General features: G+C 41.6%; 1 protein-coding gene across 1 annotated transcript in view; it reads left to right on the top strand.

The window, feature by feature from the left end:
• LOC125486518 (E3 ubiquitin-protein ligase MARCHF11-like) overlaps positions 1-22,492 on the top strand; it is a 129,584-nt gene that overhangs the window by 33,502 nt on the left and 73,590 nt on the right. Inside the window, exon 2 of the mRNA XM_048614331.1 lies at positions 4,620-4,775. Within this exon, the coding sequence (XP_048470288.1) occupies positions 4,620-4,775 (156 nt within the window). The remainder of the gene's footprint in view (positions 1-4,619; positions 4,776-22,492) is intronic.

Below are 22,492 nucleotides of genomic sequence, written 5' to 3'. Positions count from 1 at the left end.
GCTAGGCAGATGGATAGGCATTTGGACGATATGTGTGAAAGTGGAAAACTGGTACAGTACTCTTAAGGTTAGTTGGTTGTTGACAGAGGAGAGGAAGCTTTGCTTTTAGCTCCGTGTTGTCAGTCATTAAGCGTATGTGGCTAATTGTATTTCTAATTAGTAAATAAAAATGAGTAACACACAATTGTTGAACATGCAATCTCAATACTCATTAGCATGGCATACGAATATGCAAAAAGTACTTTGAAATAAACCAGCTCTCGTGTTTTTTTTAAATCTCATGTAGCATTTTATAGCTGTGCTGTATGGCACTTTCTTTCTTTCCAGGAACTACCAGAAGAAGAAATCTTTGTATTTTTCTACCGTCATTTCTCAGTGCATCAAAATGATGGATTTTTTTTTTCTTTATTCATTCACTGGTGTCACCAACTGGCATTGCTGGTGAGGCAGCATTTATTGCCCATCCCTAATTGGCCAGAAGGCAGTTAAGATTCAACCACATTGCTGTGGATCTGGTGTCACATGTAGGCCAGATAAGGTAAGGATGGCAGTTTCCTTCCCTAAAGGACATGGGTGACTTTTAAAGACAATTGACAATGGATTCACAATCATCATTAGATCCTTGATTCCAGATATTTATTGAATTGAAATTCCACCATCTGCCATGGCAGGGTTTGAACCTGGGTCCCCAGAACATTATCTGGGTCGCTGGATTAATAGTCCAATGATAATACCATTAGGCTGCTGCTTCCCCTAAGTATGCTAGCATGAAAAAACATCCTCCATTTCACTAAATATTGACAGTATCAATCACTGTCTGGTTTAATGTAGCATCAATAGACTACCTTTGTCCAAAATAAATTGCTGACTTACCCCATAGCTATGTTGACAGTTTTAGCTACATGGGTATTAGTCAAAAATTCACACATTGTAGGTGGATGTACACCTTTATTTAAGAAACATCTACTAATCTTCAGTAACCAAAGAACTAAAGAAGTCACAAATGATAAGTAACACTCATGTACTTTGCTCTGTGTCATAATATTTTACCAACAAAAACAATCCAAAGAGGGATCATATTGAACTCAAAACATTAACTCTGTTTTTCAGAGATAGTAGGAACTGCCAATGCTGGAGTCTGAGATAACAAGGTGTAGAGCTGGGTGAACACAGCAGGCCAGTCAGCATCAGAGGAGCAGGAAAGCTGATGTTTCGGGTCTGGACCCCTCTTCAGAAATGGGGGAGGGGAAGGGGACTCTGAAATAAATAGAGAGGGGGGTGGGAGCGATGATGGAAGGTGGATTAGGGGAGCAGATAGGTGGAGAGAAGATGGACAGGTCAAGGGGGCGGGGATGAAGCCAGTAAAGGTGAGTGCAGGTAGGGAGTTGGGATGGGGGGTTGGTCAGTGGGGAGGGAGGAGCAGGTAGGTGGGAGGGAAGACAAACAGGTCAAGGAGGCGGGGACGAGATGGGCTGGTCTTGGGATGAGGTCAGGAGAGGGAAGATTTTGAAGCTTGTGAAGTCCACATTGAGACCATTGGGCTGCACGTTTCCCAAGTGGAATATGAAGTGTTGTTCCTCCAGCCTTTGGGTGGCATCGTTGTGGTACTGGAGGAGGCCCAGGAAGGACATGTCATCCAAGGAGTGGGAGGGGGTGTTGAAGTGGTTCACGACTGGGAAGTGTAGTTGTTTGTCATGAACCGAGCGTAGATGCTCCACAAAACTCTGTTTTTCTTTTTTTTTGGAGAGACTGTTTCTCTCCAAAGTTGCTGACAGATTTCTCAGTTTCTGTGGTAGTTCTGTTTTTTTTTAGATTCTCAGCATCTGCAGTACTTTGCCATTATTTAAAAGACATATATATGTGTGTGCTACCCAAGGTCCTCTGGTGAAGTGGCAGTGTCTTAACCTCTGGGCTAGATAGTCTGGGTGCAACTCCCACCTGCCCTCGAGGTGCATTAGAAAAGGATCAAAGGATATGGTAACATGGCAGGAAAGTGGAGTTAATTATTTCTTTACCATCAGATCAGCATTGATCTCATTGAATGGTGCAGCAAACTTGATGGGCTGAATAGCCTACCTCTAGTCTATGCCTTATGCAACTGACCAGGAGACTCTCCCACTCTTTGTGTCTGCCATGGCATAGGCATATTGGGAAGATTTACAGATTTGGCCATGAATGCACCGTCCATACTCATTACACCATGGAACTGGACTTGTACCCAGAGCTTTTAGTTTAGAAGCCAGGATACTACCCACTGCAATTCAAGACCTCCTCCCCTATGAAAAGATTTTTAAAAAAACACGCTCAGACAGCTTTAGCTTTGCATAAATTTCTGAGAAATGATGACTGTTCATAAGAATACACGTAATCACAAAAGCAAGTGCACACTCATATATGTGAGCATAATAAAGTAGAATAATGAGTCCAGATGACCAGAAAAATCCAGCCAGATATCAAGGAAGGATACAAATCTTTGGTAAAGATACGAGCAAACATACATTCAGTAACAATGTAACATGCTGTGAAAAAAAGAAGTCCCAGTCTATCCAGCCTATTTTTAAGGACACAATGTACTCAGGAACCAGTGGAATTTATCAGTGATGTATATCCAATCAATTGCTAATTGATAATGTTTCAGACTATCTTTATAATTATGCCAGGAAGCTATCTAACATGTATGTATTGTTCTGTTGTTGTGACTGTTCTTTGTTTAATATACACGACAAATGATCTGTAACCAAAAGCATATGCAGATATGCTAAAGAGAACAGGAGTAGGCTTTTCAGCCTCTCAAGCCCAATATGCCATTCAATAAAATCATGGCTAATCTGCTTACAACCTCAAATTTGTAATCTTGCCTCACCTTGATTCATCCCCTTACTGCTGCCTTAAAATATTCAAGGTTTCTGCTGCCACCATCTTTTCAGGAAGAACATAGAATATAGAACATAGAACAGTACAGCACAGTACAGGCCCTTCGACCCACGATGTTGTGCCAACCTATTATCCTACTAAGATCAATCTACCCTGCATACCCTACATTTTACTGTTCTCCATGTGCCTTTCCAAGAGTCGCTTAAAAGTCTCTAAAGTATCTGACTCCACTACCACTGCCGGCAGCGCATTCCACATGCCCACCCCTCTCTGTGTGAAGAACCTACCTCTGACATCTTCTCTATACCTTCCTCCAGTCACCTTAAAATTATGTCTCCTCATAATAGTCATTTCCGCCCTGGGAAAAAGTCTCTGACTATCACTGTATCTATGCCTCTCATCATCTTGTACATCTCTATCAAGTCACCTCTCATCCTTCTTTGCTCCAATGAAAAAAGCCCTTGCTCCCTCAACCTTTCCTCATAAGACCTGCCCTCCAGTCCAGGCAGCATCCTCTCCTCTGCACGCTTTCTAAAGCTTCCACATCTTTCCTATAATGAGGTGATCAGAACCAAACACAATATTCCAACTGTGGTCTAACCAGAGTTTTATAGAGCTGCAGCATAACCTCACAGCTCTTAAACTCAATTCCCCTGCCAATGAAAGCCAACACACCATACGCCTTCTTTACGACCCTATCAACTTGGGTAGCAACTTTGAGGGATCTATGGACGTGGACCCCAAGATCCTTCTGTTCCTCCACACTGCCGAGAATCCTGCCATTAACCCTGTATTCTGCATTCAAATTCGACCTTCCAAATTGAATCACTTCACACTTTTCTGGGTTGAATTCCATCTGCCACTTCTTTGCCCAGCTCTGCATCCTGTCAATGTCCTGTTGCAACCCACAACAGCCCTCCACGCTGTCCACAACTCCCACCAACCTTTGTGTCATTGGAAAACTTACTAACCCAAGAGTTCCAAAAACTCATTACCCAATGAAAGAATTTTTTTGCCTAATTTCTGTTTTAAATTAGTGACCCCTGATAGGGTTAAACAGTGACTTCTAGTTCCATAATCTTCCATAAGAGGAAACATTCTCTCCACATCAAAACACCCGGCACATATGTTTCAATCAATCATTTCTAAATCTCAGATTATGCCACACAAACACTATTTGACAGGGGAGGTGGTAACTGTTTCCTTTATTTTTTTTCCCTTGTTATCTCATTCAAGATCAATAGCTGATAGCTTCCCTTGCTGCATATTTGAGGTCAGGAACTCACTGTGTAAAGGAAAACAAAATTGTGAATTACTCCCAGAGGTATAGTCAATAAGTCCCAAGTAGCTGAAGTGTAAATCATGCACCCATATTGATCACAAGATGAGGGGATGATATTCTCAATATGGATGAAAATTCTCAAATTCTTGTGTGCCAAATTAAAAGATCTAAAGGAATTGAAATTGCATTTGGGGAAATTTATCCAAACTTGAGATCAGAGGTTTTCATTTCAGTTCTAAACTTTTTACTAGTCCTTTAAGACCAAGTAAAACAAGAAGACAATGAAATTGACAGAAATATAATCAGTTATAAAATGCTTTAAAGTGCATCTATATTAATTAGAAAATTTTGAGAGTTGGATACTGCCTGAGGATATAAATCTGAACTAAGCATATTTACATTAGCCAGTGGTTAATGCTTGTTAAATCTTTTGTATTTTGTTCTTCCTTTGTGCCTACTTAAGGGTGAATTGCTGAGTCCTTGTCGATGTGATGGCTCAGTACGTTACTCTCACCAACCATGCCTTTTGAAGTGGATTAGTGAAAGAGGGTCATGGAGCTGTGAGATTTGCTGTTACAGATACCATGTTGTGGCAATACGAATGAAAAGACCCTGTCAGGTAAACAGTCATCATATGAAGTATTAATTAATATAGGCCACTTCAATCATTGGCTCAGATGTCTGTATCTCAGGAAAGCTTTTATGTCAAGAATAGTAAGTGATAATGGTAGACATGGCTGATGCTAATTAGTTTTACTTGTACACCTTTACTATCCAGTGAACTTCGTTTAGAAGATTCACATGTAGTCACTGCTCACAATGGTGGACTATCCAAAATATTGAGAGTAAGTCTGCAGTTAGTTCATCAAATGGTGACACAGCCTCAAATTAGAGTATTCTTCAACTGTCCAGAAGGGTAAGATCTGAGCATGAGAATGTGACTGTTGAATACAATAAAGATGTGTCAAATAGCCAAGTATGTACCAATATTACGTTTCTTCCTAGTGTAATTATAGCTTATTTTAAAATAACGAGCAATGACTTATATGGAATATGAAAGAGAGCAAACTGAGTTAAAGCTATATTGTCTCACATTAGTATTAAAGACCTGAAAAGATTCATAGAACAAATAACAAAGAACAAAAAACAGTACAGCACAGGAACAGGTCTCGCGGCCCTCCAAGCCTGCGCTGGCACGTTTTGCCCTTCCATACTAAAACTATCTTCCTTTACAGGATCCATATCCTTCTATTCCCTTCCTATTCGTGTATTTGTCCAGGTGCTTATTAAATGCTGCTATTGTGTCTGATTCCACCATCTCCTCTGGCAATGTGTTCCAGGCACTCACCACCCTTTGCGTGAAAAACTTGCCTTGCAAATCTCTTTTAAACTACCCAGCCCCAACACCTTGAACCTGTGTCCCCTAGTAATTGACTCCTCCACCATGGATAAAAGCCTCATACTTTCCACTCTATTCATGCCATTCACAATGTTATAAACTTATATCAGGTCGCCCCTCAACCTCCTGAGTTACAGTGCAAACAAACCCAGTCTATCCAACCTTTCTCCATAGCTAAAATCCCCCATACCAGGCAGCATCCTGATAAACCTTTTCTGTACCTCTCTAAAGCATCCACATCCTTCTGATAGTGTGGTGACCAGAACTGTACACAATATTCCAAGTGTTGCCTAACGAAAGTTCCATAAAGCTGTAACGTAATTCGCCTGTCGTTATACTCAGTGCCCCTTCCAATGAAAGCAAGCATGCCATAGGCCTTTTTTACTACCTTATCTACCTGGACTGCCACCTTCAGTGACCTATATTTATGTATTCATATAATGTGGACATCACTCTCGAGGCTAATCCTAATTGCCATTGGGAGGATGGCAGTGAGCTGCCTACTTGAACCTCTGCTGTCCATTTATTATAAGTATAACCATGGTATTGACAAATGAACATACAAAATAGGAGCAGACAAGTAGACCATTTGGCCCGAGAGCCTGATTTACCATTCAATATGATCCAGCACAATCTGTTTGTACTTCAAATCTGCATTACCATTAACTACTGATAATCCCCTCACTCTTCTAAACTCCAGCGGAAATAAGTGCAGCTTGTCCGACCTATCTTCGTAAGACAACCTGCTCATTCCAGGTATCTATCAAGTAAACTGCCTTTGAGCCATCTCCAATGCATTTACATCCTTCCTTAAATGACACATGTCCAAAACTTCACATAACATTCAAGATGTGGTCTTATCAATGCCCCGTGTGACTGAAACATAACACTGCTACTTTTATATTTAATTCCCATCATATTTTATTATCTATTTATGGGATGTGAGCATTGCTGACCAGGCAAGCATTTACTGCCTAGTTGGCCTTGATAAAGGTGGTGGTAAACTATCTTCTTCAACTAATGCAGTACATCTACTATAGATAGACCAACAATGCCGTCAGGAAGGGAGTTCCAAGATTTTAATCCAGTGACATTGAAGTAAAGGCGATATATTTCCAAATCTGGAACTGTCTAAGAAGTCTGAGTGAATTTCCACAGAGCATCTTGTAGATGGTACAAAATGCTCTTACTGAGCATTGATGGTGGAGAGAGTGAATGTTGTTTAATCAAGTGAACTGCTTTGTCCTACATTGTGTCAAGCTTCTTGATTATTGTTGGAGCTGCACTCATCCAGGCAAGTGGGAAAGATTCCATCACACTCATGATTTGTGCCTTGTAGATAGGGAAAAGGTTCTTGGGAGTCATGAAGTAAGTTACTAGCTGCAGGATTTCCAGACCCTGTCCTGCTTTTGTATCCACTGTATTTATATGGCCAGTCCAGTTCAGTTTCTATTCAAATGTAACCCCACAGGATGTAGATAGTGGGGAATTCAGTGATTATAATGCTGTTGAATGTAAAGGGATGATGGTTAGATTCTCTCTTGTTGGAGCTGGTCATTGCCTGACAGTTTTGTGTCATGAATGTTACTAGCTCGTTCTCAGCTGGATATTGTCTAAGTATTGCTGCATTTGGTCATGTACTGCTTCAGTATCGGAGGAATTCCAAATGATGCTGAACATTGTGCAATCATCAGCAATCATCCCCACTTCTTATGGGGATGATAATTGATAAAGCAGCTGAAGATGGTTAGTTACAGGACATTACCCTGAGGAACTCCTCTAGAGATATCATGGAGCTGAGATGACTGACTTCCAACAACATAATCACCTTCCTTTGTGCCAGATATTCAGTAGAGGAGCAGCTTGAGAACAGTGATCACAATTCAGTAAGCTTTAAAGTACTGATGGATAAAGATGGGTGTAGTTGTCAGTTGAAGGTGCTAAATTCGGGGAAGGCGAATTACTACAAATCAAGGAAGGAACTGAGGAATCTAGATTGGAGGCAGATGTTTGAGAGCAAATCAACAAATGGTATATGGGAGGCTTTCAAGTCTAAGTTAATGGGAACTCAGGACCGGCACGTTTCTGTAAGGATGAAGGATAAGTATGGCAAGTTTAGGGAACCTTGGATAACAAGAGGTATTGTAAGCCTAATCAAAAAGAAAAAGGAAGCATTTATCAAGGCTAGGAGACTGGGAAGCATGAAGCGAGGGTGGAATACAAGCAAAGTCAAAAGAAACTTGAGCAAGGAGTCAGGAGGGATAAAAGGGGTCATGAAAAGTCATTGGCCAACAGGATTAAGGTAAATCCCAAGGCTTTTTATGCATATCTAAAGAGCAAGAGGATAGCCAGAGAGAGGGTTGGCCCAGTCAAGGACAGGGAAGGGAATTTATGTGTGGAGCCAGAGGAAATGGGTGAGGCATTAAATGAGCACTTTGCATCAGTATTCACCATGGAGAAGGACTTGGTGGATAATGAAGCTGGGGAAGGACGTGTAGATAGTTTGGGTCATGTTGAGATCAAAAGGGAGGAAGTATTGGGGGTCTTGAAAAACATTGATGTAGACATGTCCCCAGGGCCTGATGGGATATACCCCAGAATACTGAGAGAGGCAAGGGAGGAAATTGCTGGGGCCTTGAGGGAAATCTTTGTATCCTCACTGGCTACAGGGGAGGTCCCAGAGGATTGGAGAATAGCCAATGTTGTTCCTTTGTTTAAGAAGGGTGGTCAGGATAATCCAGCTAATTACAGGCCGGTGAGCATTATGCCAGTGGTTGGGAAATTATTGGAGAGGATTCTTCAAGGCAGGATTTACTCCCACTTGGAAATCAGTGGGTGTATTAGCAAGAGGCAACATGGTTTTGTGAAGGGGAGCTCGTGTCTCACTAAATTGGTTGAGTTATTTTGAGAAAGTGACAAAGATGATTGATAAGGGTAGGGCAGTGGATGTTATCTACATGGACTTCAGTGAGGCCTTTGACAAGGTCTCTCATGTTGATACAGAAGTTAAGTCGCACTGAGTCAGGGTGAGCTTGCAAGATGGATAAAACACTTGCTTGGTCATAGAAGACTGAGGGTAGCAGTGGAAGGGTGCATTTCTGAATGGAGGGCTGTGACTAGTGGCATTCCTCAGGGATCAGTTTTGGGACCATTGCTATTTCTAATATATATAAATGATTTGGAGGAAAATGTAACTGGTCTGATTGGTAAGTTTGCTGATGACACAAATGTTAGTGGAATTGTGGATAGCGATGAGGACTGTCAAAGGATACAGCTAGTTATAGATCAGTTGGTGACTTGGGTAGAGAGATGGCAGATGGAGTTTAATCCAAAAAAATGAGAGGGGTAATGCATTTTGGAAGGTCTAATCCAGGTGAAAAATATACAGTAAATGGCAGAACCCTTAAGAAAACTGATCGGCAGAGGGATCTGCGTGTAAAGAGTACACAGGTCACTGAAAGTGGCAACGCAAGTGGCGAAGGTAATCAACAAGGCATATGGTATGCTTGCCTTCATTGGCCGGGGCATTGAGTTTAAAAATTGGCAGGTAATATTGCAGCTTTATAGAACCTTAGTTAAGCCACATTTGGAATATTGTGTTCAATTCTGGTCGCCCCACTACCAGAAGGATGTGGTAGCTTTGGAGAGGGTACAGAAAAGATTTACCAGGATGTTGCCTGGTATGAAGGGCATTAGCTATGAGGAGAGGTTAGAGAAATGTGGGTTGTTCTCACTGGAATGACAGAGGTTGAGGGGTGACCTGATAGAGGTCTACAAGATTATGAAGGGCATGGACAGAGTGGACAGTCGGAAGCTTTTTCCCAGTGTGGAAGAGGCAGTTACCAGGGCCCATAGGTTTAAGGTGCGAGGGCCAAGGTTTAAGAGTGATGTACAAGGCAAGTTTTTTATTACACAGTGTGGTGGGTGCCTAAAACTCGCTGCCGGAGGAGGTAGTAGAAGCAGATACTATAGTGACTTTTAAACAGTGTCTTGACAAAAATATGAATAGCATGTGAATAGAGGTATATGGTCCTCGGAAGGGTAGGGAGTTTTAGTTGTGACAGACAGCATGTCGGTGCAGGCTTGGAGAGCTGAAGGGCCTGTTCCTGTGCTGTAATCTTCTTTGTTCTTTGTTGTTCTACGTGAGTCCAAGCAACACAGAGTTTTCCCCTGATTCCCATTCACTCCAGTTTTGCTAGGCATTCTTGATGCCACCCTCGTTCAAGTGTTGCCTTGATGTTAAGGGCAGCCACTTTCACCGCACCTCTGGAATTAAGCTCTTTGGCCGATATTTGAGCCAAGGCTGTAATGATGTGAGGAGCTGAATGGCCCTGGCAGAACCCCAACTAGAAGTCAGTGAGCAAGTTATTACTAAGTGAGTGCTGTTTGACCACACTGTTGATGATACCATCCAACATTTAATGATTGAGAGTGGACTGATGTAGCATTAATTAGCCAGTTTGGATTTGTCCTGCTTTTTGTATTCAAGAAGCACCTTGTCAATTTTCTACATTGTCAGGTAGATGCTAGTATTGAAGCTATACTGAAACAGCTTGCATAGGGGTGTGGAAAGTTCTGGAGCACATGCCTTCAGTACAATGCCTGAATGTGGTCAAGGTCCATAGCCTTTGCAGCATCTAATGCCTCCAGCTATTGCTTGATATTATGTGGAATGAAATGATTTGGCCGAGGACTGGCACCTGTGATATTGGGAATCTCTAGAGGAGACCAAGATGAATCATCCACTTGGCATTTCTGGTCGAAGATTATTGCTAATGCTTCAGCTTTACCTTTTGCACTGATGTGCTGGGCTCCCCCATCATTGGAAATGAAGGTATTTGTGGAGCCTTCTCCTCTAAGGGGTTGTTTAATTATCCACTACCACTCATGATTGGATGTGGCAGGACTGCAGAGTCTGAGATCTGATTTTCTTCTTGCGGAATTGCTTAACCCTTTCTAGCACCTGTGGCTTATGCTATTTGGTATGCACAAAGTCCTGTTTTGAAGCTTCATTAGATTGACATCTCATTTTTAGGAATGCTTGGTACTAGTCTTGGTATGCACACCTGCACTTCTCATTGAAGCAGGGTTGATCCATTGGCTTAATGGTAATGGTAGAATGGGTGAAATGCCAGGCCATGATGTTGCAGATTGTGTTGGAGTACAATTCTGCTGTTGCTGATGATCCATGGTGCCTCATGGATGCCCAGTCTTGAGTTGCTACATCTGTTTGAAATCTAACTCTTTTACCACAGTGATAGTGCCACACAACAGGGTTTAAGGTTTTCTCAATGTGAAGGTGGGACTTGGTCTCCATGAAGACTGTGCGGTGGTCACTTTTAGCAATACAGGCATGGACAGATGCATCTGTGACAGGTAGATTGATGAGCATGAGGTCAAGTTGGTTCCTTCACCTCTTGCCACATACCCAGACTACCAGCTATGTCCTTTCAGATTCAGCTGGGTCAATCAATAGTGCTGCTGCCAAGTCACTATTGGTGGTGGTCATTATTAAAACTATAGTAATTTATCCCAAGGACAGTGCTCTAGTATAGTCTGTTTAGTCTCTAACCCCTTCCCTATGACAGACATTAAGCTAACTGGTCTATGTTTTCTGCATCCCTTTCTTTTTGGAATTGCAGGGTTATATTTTATATTTAGTTAACCACTAGTAGTGGGTACTCCTTTTAGAATTTTTCCTTCTACATATACTTATTGTACATATTCTGAATATCTACTTAAATAACTGCCACTGTGTCTCTATTAAACTATCCCCTAGGCTAGTATGCCAGTCCACTCCGGCTATCTCAGCGTTCATGCCCATGTAGTTGCCCTTATTTAAGTTTGAAGTACTAGACTTAGACCCAAATTTCAGATTCTGACAGAACAACATGGAGGTATTGGCAATATATTTCCCAGTCAAAGTCCAAAGATGTGCAGATTCGATGGATTGGCCATGCTAAATTGCCCATAATATGTCCAGGGATGTGCAGGCTAGGTGGATTAGCCATATGAAATACAGGGTTACAGGGGTAGGGTGGAGGGCTGGTGGTGGGCCTGGGTGGGTCTGGATGGGATGCTGTTTAGAAGATCCATGTAGACTCAATGGGCTCAATGACCTGCTTCCACATTGTAGCGATTCTGTAATTCTAAGGTTGATATGTGGTTTAGAGAGGAACTTGCAGATGGTAGTGTTTCCCTTTGTCCTTCCAGGTGGTAGAGGTACTGGGTTTGGAAGGTGCTCTCTAAGGAGCCTTGCTAATTTGTTTCAATGCATCTTGTGGATTGTACACATTGCTTTCACTGTAGGTTGCTAGTGTAAGGAATGTTGAAGGTGTTAGATTGGGTACAGTCAGATATATTGCTTTGTCCTGGATACTGCTGAACTTCTTAAGTGATGTTGGAGCTGCACTCATCCAGTCAATTGGAGAGTATTCGTTACACTTCTGACTTATAACTTAGTGGACAGGATTTGGAGAGTTAGGAAATGAGTTACTTATTGCAGAATATCCAGCTTCTGATCTGCATTTATGTGGCTGGTCAGTTTCTGGCCAATGATACTGACCAGGATATTGGTACTGATGCTTCCCTACTGATGGTAATGCCATTGAATATCAAGGGATGATGGCTGGACTCTGTCTTGTTGGAGTTGGTCAATGCCTGGCATCTGTGGCAAGAATGTTATTTGCCACTTATCAGCCCAAGTCTAAATGTTATCCAGATCTTATTGCATTTGGGCACAAACTACTTTAATATCTGAGAAGTTGCAAATGGAGTTGAACATTATGCAATCATCAGTGACTATTTTCACTTCTGACCTTATGATGGAGGGAAGGTTTTAATGAAACAGCTAAAGTTGGTTGGGCCAAGGAAACTATCCTGGGGATCTCTTGCAGTGATGCCCTTTGACTGAGAATATTGACCTCCTACAACAACAATCACCTTTCTTTGTGCTAGGTATGACTTCAACCTTGAGGATAATTCCCTCTTGATTCCCAATGACTCCAGTTTTGATACGTCACACTCAGTCAAATGCTGCCTTGATGTCAAGAATGGCTTTCCTTACTTTATCTCTTGAAAAAGCAAATTTGGATCAAGGCATGTTATGAAATTAGGAGCTAAATAGGATGCTGGAACCCAAAGTGATGTCTGTAAATGGGCTATTATTGAATGACTCCCATTTGATTGCGCTGTCAGGGATACTGTCCATTGCATTACTGATGATCAGGCTTTAACTGATGGGATGGTAATTGTCTGTTTGGATTTGTTTTTTATTCATGGAGTTGACATACCTGTGCTATTTTCATATTGCCAGGTAGTTTCTAGTGTTATAACTGTCCTGAAACAGCTTGGCTTGTGGCATGCTTGTTCTGGAATGTAAATCTTTAGTACTATTGCTGGAATGTTGTCAGGGTCCACAGCCTTTGCATTCTCTACCACTCAGTACTTCTGGCTGAGGGTTGTGCAAATGCTTTAGCCTTGTCTTTTGCACTGATTTGCTAGGATCCCTCATCATTAAGGAGTTATTTGTTATTTTATCAAAGACACTATTTTAGAATATTATAATATTGGCAAGCTTTTAATCATACTACTTCGAGCATAATATATGGAAAATGGATACTGTAAGCTTAATTGGATACTATTGATATATTCATGGATTTTCTTTTGCTATGGCAATATTAAGTGTATGCAATTCCATTATTTTATGTAATGATTGGATGAATGGTTTAAATTCTTTTGTTAGAAAATAAACTTCCAGAACTACTAAAACCATTGAATTATATAAACTGAAATCCACACAAGGAATAATGAAATACATTCATACTAAAATAAGTAATAATATAATGTTCATACAATAGACAAAAATGACGTGATTCAGTATCTTTCCCTAAACAACTTTGAATTGATTAAATTATTTGTATAGATTTGTTAGAAAGTAATTTTTACTGTTTTAGTATTCTCATCTGTTTTGCTTTTAATAATACATGAATAAGTAATATCTAAAATCACGTATGGTACGGTAATTTTACCTAAGCTTTTAGTTCGTCTCTTAATCATGAATTTAGTACATTTTAAAAATATATTCATTGTATGTAGGCATCACGGCTAGGACAACATTTATTGTATATCCCTAATTGTTCAACTATATTGCTGTCATATGTAGGCCAGATCAGGTAAGAATGGCAGATCTCCTTCCAAAAAGGACATTAGTGAATCAGAGATAGTAGGAACTGCAGATGCTGGAGAATCCGAGACAACAAGGTGCAGGGCTGGATGAACACAGCAGGCCAAGCAGCATCGTAGGAGCAGATTGAATTTTTACAGAATCTTCTGTAGTTTTATGACAGTAGCTTTTTATTTCCAGATTTTTATTCAGTTAGTTTCGCCATTTGTCATGACAGGATTTGAACTCTAGTCCCCAGAATATTAATCTAGGGTCCTGATTACTAGCCCTGTGACATTGCCACAGCACTGACTCTACATACTGTTCTTACTGTTGTTTTAAGTTGTAATAATTGACCACTGGAACCCGAGTACAGGTTTCTGATTGATTCTTCAAGGAAGAGCTCAGGAAGAGCATCACTCCAATCTAACTAGGGAAAGATTCTGAGAAGTACAGAGAACTTTTGTGTTCCTATATCATTCTGGTCGTATAAGCGTCTCTTTATCCAAATTTCATTTTTTTTTTATACAAACATAAGAAACAGATACTATAAGTCTTATGTCTCCTTTACCTAGTAAAGGATAATCTAATCCTACCCTGGCATTGCTTTTCCCCATTGTTTATCAGGTATCTGTCTTTCCACCTTCCTTTAAACCCCTTCTGATACAAGGTCTCTCTGGGATGTTTTGTTTAATTTTGGACAAGGGTTCACCTACAGATTCCTGCTGACACTGGCCTTTAAAGTGCACAAGGTTCATCTGGTACAGGGTTAGCCTGGGAATTTGCTCACTGCTACAGATGAATGTATATCCTAACTATCTCTAACAGTCCCTACTTCCGGCACTAGGCCTAAGCCCAAGTAGCCAGTACAGTGGTATTGACTTTTACCATCCGTCACCCATCAATAGTAGCCAGGTATCCAGCTTAGGGTTGCAAAGGTACTGGATAGGTCATTTCTACTAATTGGTCTTTTAACTTAGGCCCCTTCTCTAACGCCTTATAGACCCAGTTTCTAAATCCCCATTGCCATTTTCTGTGTGACCTCCTAGTGTAACAAATCAGGCATATTGTATATAAAATTAAAAATAACTGCACAATAACCAGTTAAAGGGAGATGATTCAAATATGCATCTGTACATTTGTTCCTCAATTCCTCACACCAAGTAGTACAATGTTCAATGTTGTCTGCTAAGGTTTCAGCCTGTTGTTGGAGCGTATGATATGTCCTATATATAATTGCCATGCCTTGCCCCAGATTTGGGTGAGGTGTTCAGGCAAAAGTGGGATAACATAGGAGGACTGGTTTAGATATTGCATTAGGTTGTATTTTATTCTTTCCATGGCTTGAACATCACTTGTTCCTCTTATATATATTTAAATCCAGTTCTACTTTCCCCACAGCCAACCCCTTTAAATGTATGTATGAGGCCTGATCAGTTATTCCCATACTGGTTGTCTATCTCTGTGAGACAATAGTATATATATAGACGAAGATACAGCGGAGACGCTTAGAACTCTATAAAACCCAATCATTTATTAAATAATACACGCTTTTAACTACTAGAAATATCTCAATCAGTGACCTTCACTATCCTGGGTTCCGTAACTGACCACAAATGTTATTACCTGGTAGAGTTGGCAGCTGGCCGGGCTGGAACGCTTCTCGATGTCTTCTCGATGTCATGAGGTAAGGTACCTCTTGGAGTGTTATTCATCAAAGTCCTGCTGAAAAATCAGGGGTCTCCTAGGATGCTTTATACACAGGCCTCTGTGTCAAGTGTTTGCCTTATTTAGAGTTATCCATGCACCTGACCAATCCGGAATGTTTTCTTCTTATTTGGTAAAGACAGCAGTAACTGATTTCCTGCAATCTTAGCCCTCAGCAGACCTGAATGACTCAGCATAATATAACTCGTATAACAGCCTGTTGTAAAGTCTCTTGTCAGTTCCTATTATCTTCAACCTTATCCAACACTGGAATTCCTGCAGCCATGTGGCAATGCAATCCCAGTACTTTTAAGCGATTACTTTGCTGCTCTGTTGTACAATTAGCTGGAGCATTGAATCACATCTTGGCTCTTCTATTATGTATGTAGAATGAGGACATTCTACTGAGGTGACTTCTATCTGACAATCATCGAGTACAGTACTAATGATACTATCCTCTCTCTGTACTGTATTTGACAGTTGAACAAAAACAAGATCACATCAGAGGCACCCCGGTGGAACATGACATCATCAAGACAGATGCAATGGAGATTTAACAGAGACGTGGCTCAAGAAAGGGCAAGACTAGGTGTTAAATATTCCTGGGTATGAATTGTTCAGGGAGGATAGAACATGAAAGAAAAAAGGAGGGGTAGTAGTACTGGTTAAGTAGGGCATGATAGTACTGGAGGAAGAGGATCTCTGAGAGTTCAAGAACAGAGTAAAACTGGCTAGAGCGAAGGAATAAAAAGGATAAATTACATTGCTTGGTACAGAGTAATAGATTACTCGGGAAAAGAATGTGGAGGAACAAATTTGCAGGAAAATTACAGAGATCTTACTTATCTAAATGTAGACTGGGATGCAGGTAGTCTAAGGGACAGCAAAAGGCGCATGTTCCTTGATTATGTTCAGAAGACTTTCCTACAGCAGTACATATGTCGAGTCCAATAAGAAAGGATGCATTATTGGACCTGGTCCTTGGAAATTAAGGGAGCCAAGTAGATCAAGTGTCAGCAGGGGACCATTTAAGAGACAATGATCATTGTGGCAGAAGATTCTTTTGTTCTTCCTACCAAAATGAACAACTTCGTACTTTCTCCACATTATTCTCCATTTGCCAATATTTTGCCACTTACTTATCGATATCTCTCTATAAATTATTTGTATCCCTGTCTGCCTTTCCACCTAATTTTGTGTCATCTGCAAATTTGGTTACATTACATTTGCTTCCTTCCTCAAGTCATTGATTTATTTTGTAAAGAGTTGAGGCCCCAGCACTGATCCCTTTGGAACTCCAATGGTCATAGGTCACCAACCTGAAAAATAACACCTTATCCCTGCTGGCTGTTTCCTGCCTATTGGCCAATCCTCTATCCATGCCAATATACTACCTTTAACACCATGGACTGTTACTGTATGACTTAACCTTTTGCAATGTATCTTGTCGAAAGCCTTCTGGAAGTCCAAATATAACACATCTACTGGTTCCTGTATTTGATTGACACTCCCTCGAAAAACACTAATAAATTAATCAGTTATGGTTTCCCTTATTGTTGACTCTGCTTGATTAGCTTATGATTTTTCAAATATTCTATTACTTCCTTAATGATTAGTTCTAATACTCTTCCAGCAATAGATGATAGGCCAATCAGCCTGTAGTTACCTGCCTTTTGCTTCCATCCTGATTTGTATGGGTGTGTCATATTGGAAGTTTTCCATTTCTCTGGTATTTCTTCAGAAGAATTTTTGGAAAATAACAACCAATGCATCCACTATTTCTGTATCAGGTCAAAAATCACACGATACCAGATTCTAGTCCAACAGGTTTATTTGAGGATACAAGCTTTTGGAGTCTCACTCCTTCTTCAAGTGACAGTGAGACAGGTAGCATCAGACACAGAATTAAGAAGCAAAAGATCAAAGGGTCATTGTTGAACAAACCTAAGATGACTGTTAAATCTTTAATCAGTTAGAAAGGATTAATATGCAAATTCCTGAATTTCTTTCAATTCACTGCCCTAAGATAACTAAATGTTTTATCAGTTCCCACAGTATACCAGAGATGACATCCCAGGTCAGACAATGGTGTCAGACAGTCATTTTAGGTGTGAGGCCTTTTTTAGAATCTGGCTGTGTATCTGGAGTCAGACTGGTTTTATTTCCAAAGCAGGAATTTATAAAATGCCACATTGATTGTCTACAAACAGTGTGCTTTTTGAATAAAGTAGAATTTATCTGCAGTTACAAATCTGCAAATGCCAATTCACCCCATAGATTTGTGTGTGTGTGTGTGTGTGCGCGTGCGCGTGCACGCGCCAGGATGAGAGTGTGTGAGTGTCTGTATGCATGTGAGTGAGTGTGTGTGAGAGAGAATGTGTGTATGAGAGAGGGTCTGTGTGAGTGTGTGTGTGGGTTTGTGTGAGAGAGTGTGTGTGTGTGTGTTTGTGTGTGAGAGTGTATAGTGTGGTGGGATCACCTGTAGTGCGACATGAACCCAAGATCCCGGTTGAGGCCAACCTACGGGTACTGAACTTGGCTATCAGCCTCTGCTCGGTGACTCTGCGTAGTTGCGTATCCCGAAGTCCACCTTGGAGGACATTTACCCAAAGATCCAAGGCTGAATGTCCTTGACCGCTGAAGTGTTCCCCCACTGGGAGGGAACATCCCTGTCTGGCAATTGTTGCGAGGTGTCCATTCATCTGTTGCCATAGCTGTTGCCAGTATACCATGCTTCAGGGCATCCTTGCCTGCAGCATATGAAATAGACAATGTTGGCCAAATCACATGAGTTTCAGCCTTGTACGTGGTGGGTGGTATTCCCATGTGTGATGGTAATATCTATGTCAATGAAGTGACATGTCTTGCAGAGGTTGCCATGACAGGATTGTATGGTGTTGTGGTCAATGTTGTCCTGAAGGCTGGGTAATTTGCTGCGAACAATGGTCTGTTTAAAGGTTGTCGGTTTTTTGAAGATGAAAAGTGGAGGCGTAGGAGGAATTTGGCAAGGTGCTCATTGTCATTGATGCTGTGTTGAAGGCTGCGAAGAACATGGTGTAGTTTCTCCACTCCTGGGAAGTACTGGATGACGAAGGGTACCCTATCGGGCATATCCCATATCTGTCTTCTGAGGAGGTCAGTACGGTTTTTTGCTGTGGCATGTCAGAACTGGCGATCGATGAGTTGAGCATCCTATCCCATTTTTATGATCTGTATCTATCTCTTTTTTGATCCTAGGATGCAAGCCATTAGAACCAGAAGACTTATCTAGCTTTAGCCCCATTAGTTTTCTAATACTACTGAGTTTTTCCAAAACTTCTGTTCTTGTCCCTGCGCTTACTGGCCCTTCCTTAGAACTGAACTGAGTAGTAAGTGCAGGGACTTGGGACAAAGGAAAGACTGAGATGCATAGCACAGAGTAAGAGCAGGCAGAAGGAAGTCACAGGACTAAGAGGGACTGGAAGTCTGGAGTGCATTTACTTCAATGTAAGAAGTATAACAGGTAACATAGATGAACTAAGAGCATGGATTACTGCATGGAATTATGACATTATTGCCATTATGGAGACATCGTTAAAGGAGGGGTAGGACTGGCAGCTTAATTAGATGGGATAGAAAGGGAAATAAAACAGGTGGGGGAGTTGCATTGCTGATTAGGGATCACACCACAGCTGTGTTGAGGGAGGATATGTCGGAGGGATCATGCAGTGAGGCATTATGGGTGGAGCTCAGGAATAGGAAGGGTGGAATCACAATGTTGGCAGTTTTCTATAGACCTCCCAGCAGCCCACATGAGACAGAGGAGCAGATATATACTCAGATACTAGAAAGGTGTGAAAAAGCAGGGTAGTTGTGATGGGTGACTTCAACTTTCCCCATATTGACAAGGACTCCTTTAGATCCAGGGGCTCAGATGGAGAGCAGTTTGTCAGATGTGTCCAAGAGGGCTTTCCGAGACAGTATATTGACAATCCAACCAGAGAAGAGGCCATACTAGACTTGGTATTAGGGTATGAGCCAGGACAGGTGATCGATGTTTCAGCAGGAGAGCATTTTGGGCTCAGTGACCATAACTCCACAAGCTTTTGAGTAGTCATGGAAAAGGACAAGAGTGGCCCTCATGTGAGGGTGTTTAATTGGGCAAAGGCCAATTACATCCAAATTAAATAAGAACTGGGGAATGTGAACTGGGAGCAATTATTTGAGGGCAAATCTACATCTGGCATGTGGGAGGCCTTTAAAGACCATGCATGTCCCTGCAAAACTGAAGGTTAGGAATGGCAGGATTCAGGAACCATGAGAAGGGAAATGTAAACTTAGTCAAAAGGAGAAAGGAAGCATACAATAGGTCTAGGCAACTACAAACTGACAAAGCCCTTGAGGAGTGTAGAGGTATTAGGAAGGAACTTAAACGCAGAATTAGGAAAGCTAAAAGGGACCATTAACAGTATAACTCACAAACAGGGTCAAGAAGAATCCCAAAGCTTTTTATGCATAGGAGAAAGAAGGTAGCAAGGGAAAGAGCATGGAGCCACAGGAAGTGGGACAGATCCTTAATAAGTACTTTGAATCAGTATTCACCAAGGAGAAGGACATAACTGATGTTGAGGTCAGGGATGAGTATGTGAATACTCTACAGAATGTCAGTGTATTAAAGGAAGAAGTTTTGGGTATCCGAATTTGTGTTAAGGTAGACAAGTCCCCAAGGCCAATTGAAAGAGGCAAGAGAAGAAATAGCTGGTGCATTAGCAGATATCTTCACATCCTCCTTGACCACAGGCGAGGTTCCAAAGGACTGGAGATTAGCCAGTGTTGTTCCCTTGTTTAAAAAAGGAAGCAGGGATAATCCAGGAAATTATAGGCCGGTAAGTCTGACATCTGTGGTGGGGATGCTCTTGGAGAAGATACTGAGGGACAGCATATATGCACATGTGAAAGAAATGGACTAGTTAGCGACAGGCAGCATGGTTTTATTCAGGGAAGTCATGTCTCACCAACCTGATCGAATTTTTTGAAGAGGTCACAAAGATAATTGAAGAGGGAAGAGCTGTGGATGTAGTTTACATTGACTTCAGTAAGGCATTTGATAAAGTCCCACATGGCAGATTGGTACAAAAACTAAAATCACATGGGATTCAGGGTGGGCTGGCTAGATGGATACAAAACTGGCTTGGTCATAGAAGACAGAGGGTAGCGATGGAAGGGTGTTTTTCAGAATGGAAACTGGTAACTAGTGGTGTTCCACAGGGATCAGTCTTAGTCCTCTGTTGTTTGAAGTATGTATAAATGATCTGGAGGAAAATGTGGATGGTCTGATTAGCAAGTTTGCAGATCACATGAAGATTGATAGAGTTGTTGATAGTGCCAACAATTGTGAAAGGAAAGAACAGGATATAGATAGATTGGTGACTTGGGCACAGAAATAGCAGATGGAGTTTAATCCAGACAAATGCGAGGTGATGCATTTTGGAGGATCAAATTTAGGTGTGAGTTATACTGTTAATGGCAGAACCCTTCGGAACATTAACAAACAGATGGATCTGGGCGTGCAGGTCCACAGTTCCCTAAAAGTGGCAGTACAGGGGCCAAAGTGTTTAAGAAGGCATATGGCATGCTTGCCTTCATCAGCCGTGGGACAGAGTACAAGAGTTGGCAAATCATGTTGCAGCTATATAAAACCCTTGTTAGGCCACATTTGGAGTATTGTGTGCAGTTTTGGTCACCACATTACCAGAAGGATGTGGAAGCTTTGGAAAGAGTACAGAGAAGGTTCACCAGGATGTTGCCTGGTCTCGAGGGCATTGGCAATGAGGAAAGGTTTAAAAGACTAGAATTGTTTTCACTGGAAAAACGGCAGCTTAGAGGAGTACTGATAGAGGTCTACAAAATTATGAGAGGCATAGACAGGTGGATAGTCACAGGCTTTTATCCAGGGTTGTAAGTTTCAATTATAAGGGTGTCCAGGTTCAAGGTGAGAAAGGCAAAACTTTAAGGGTGATGTGTGAAGAATGTTTTTCATGCAGAGAGTGGTATGAGCCTGGAACGCACTTCCAGAGGAGATGGTGGAAGCAGGCACATTGGCAACACTTAAGAGGCGTCTGGAAGGCTATGTGAATGTGGAAGGAATAGAGTGATACGGACCAAATAAGGGCAAAGAATAAAGAAAATTACAGCACAGGAACAGGCCCTTCGGCCCTACAAGTCTGCACCGACATGCTGCCCATCACAGCTAAAACCCTGTACCCTTCCGGGGACCATATCACTCTATTCCCATGCTATTCATATATTTGTCAAAACACCCTTAAAAGTCTCGATAGTATCTGCTTCTACTACCTCCCCTGACAGCGAGTTCAGGGCACCCACCACCCTCTGTATAAAAAACTTGCCTTGTACATCACCTTTAAACCTTGCTCCTCGCACCTTAAACCCATGGCCCCCGGTAACTGACTCTTCTACCCTGGGAAAAAGCTTCTGACTGTCCAGTCTGTCCACGCCCTTCATAGTCTTGTAGACCTCTATCAGGTCACCCCTCAAGCTCCATCGGTCCAGTGAGAACAACGCACATTTCTCCAACCTCTCCTCATATCTAATGCCCTTCATAACAGGCAATATCCTGGTAAATCTTTTCTGTGTCCTCTCCAAAGCCACCACATCCTTCAGGTAGTGTGGTGACCAGAATTGAGCACAATATTTCAAGTGCGGCCTAACTCAGGTTCTATAAAGCTGCAACATTACCTGCCAGTTTTTAAACTCATGCCCCAGCTGATGAAGGCAAGCATGCCTTATGTCTTGTTGACTACCTTTTCTACCTGTGTTGCCACCTTCAGTGACCTGTGTACCTGTACACCCAGATCCCTCTACCTATCAGTAAGCTTAAGGGTTCTGCCATTTACTGTATAGTTTCCATCTGGATTAGACCTTCCAAAATATATTACCTCACATTTTTTCTGGATTAAACTCCATCTGCCATCTCTCTGCCCAAATACCAACCGATCTATGAGATAACAAGGTGTGGAGCTGGATGAACACAGCAGGCCAAGCAGCATCCGAGGAGCAGAAAGGCTGA

This window comes from Rhincodon typus, chromosome 2 (assembly GCF_021869965.1).
Source record: "Rhincodon typus isolate 14 chromosome 2, sRhiTyp1.1, whole genome shotgun sequence".
NCBI classification, from domain to species: domain Eukaryota; kingdom Metazoa; phylum Chordata; class Chondrichthyes; order Orectolobiformes; family Rhincodontidae; genus Rhincodon; species Rhincodon typus.
This window is presented reverse-complemented; position numbering and strand designations above follow the sequence as displayed.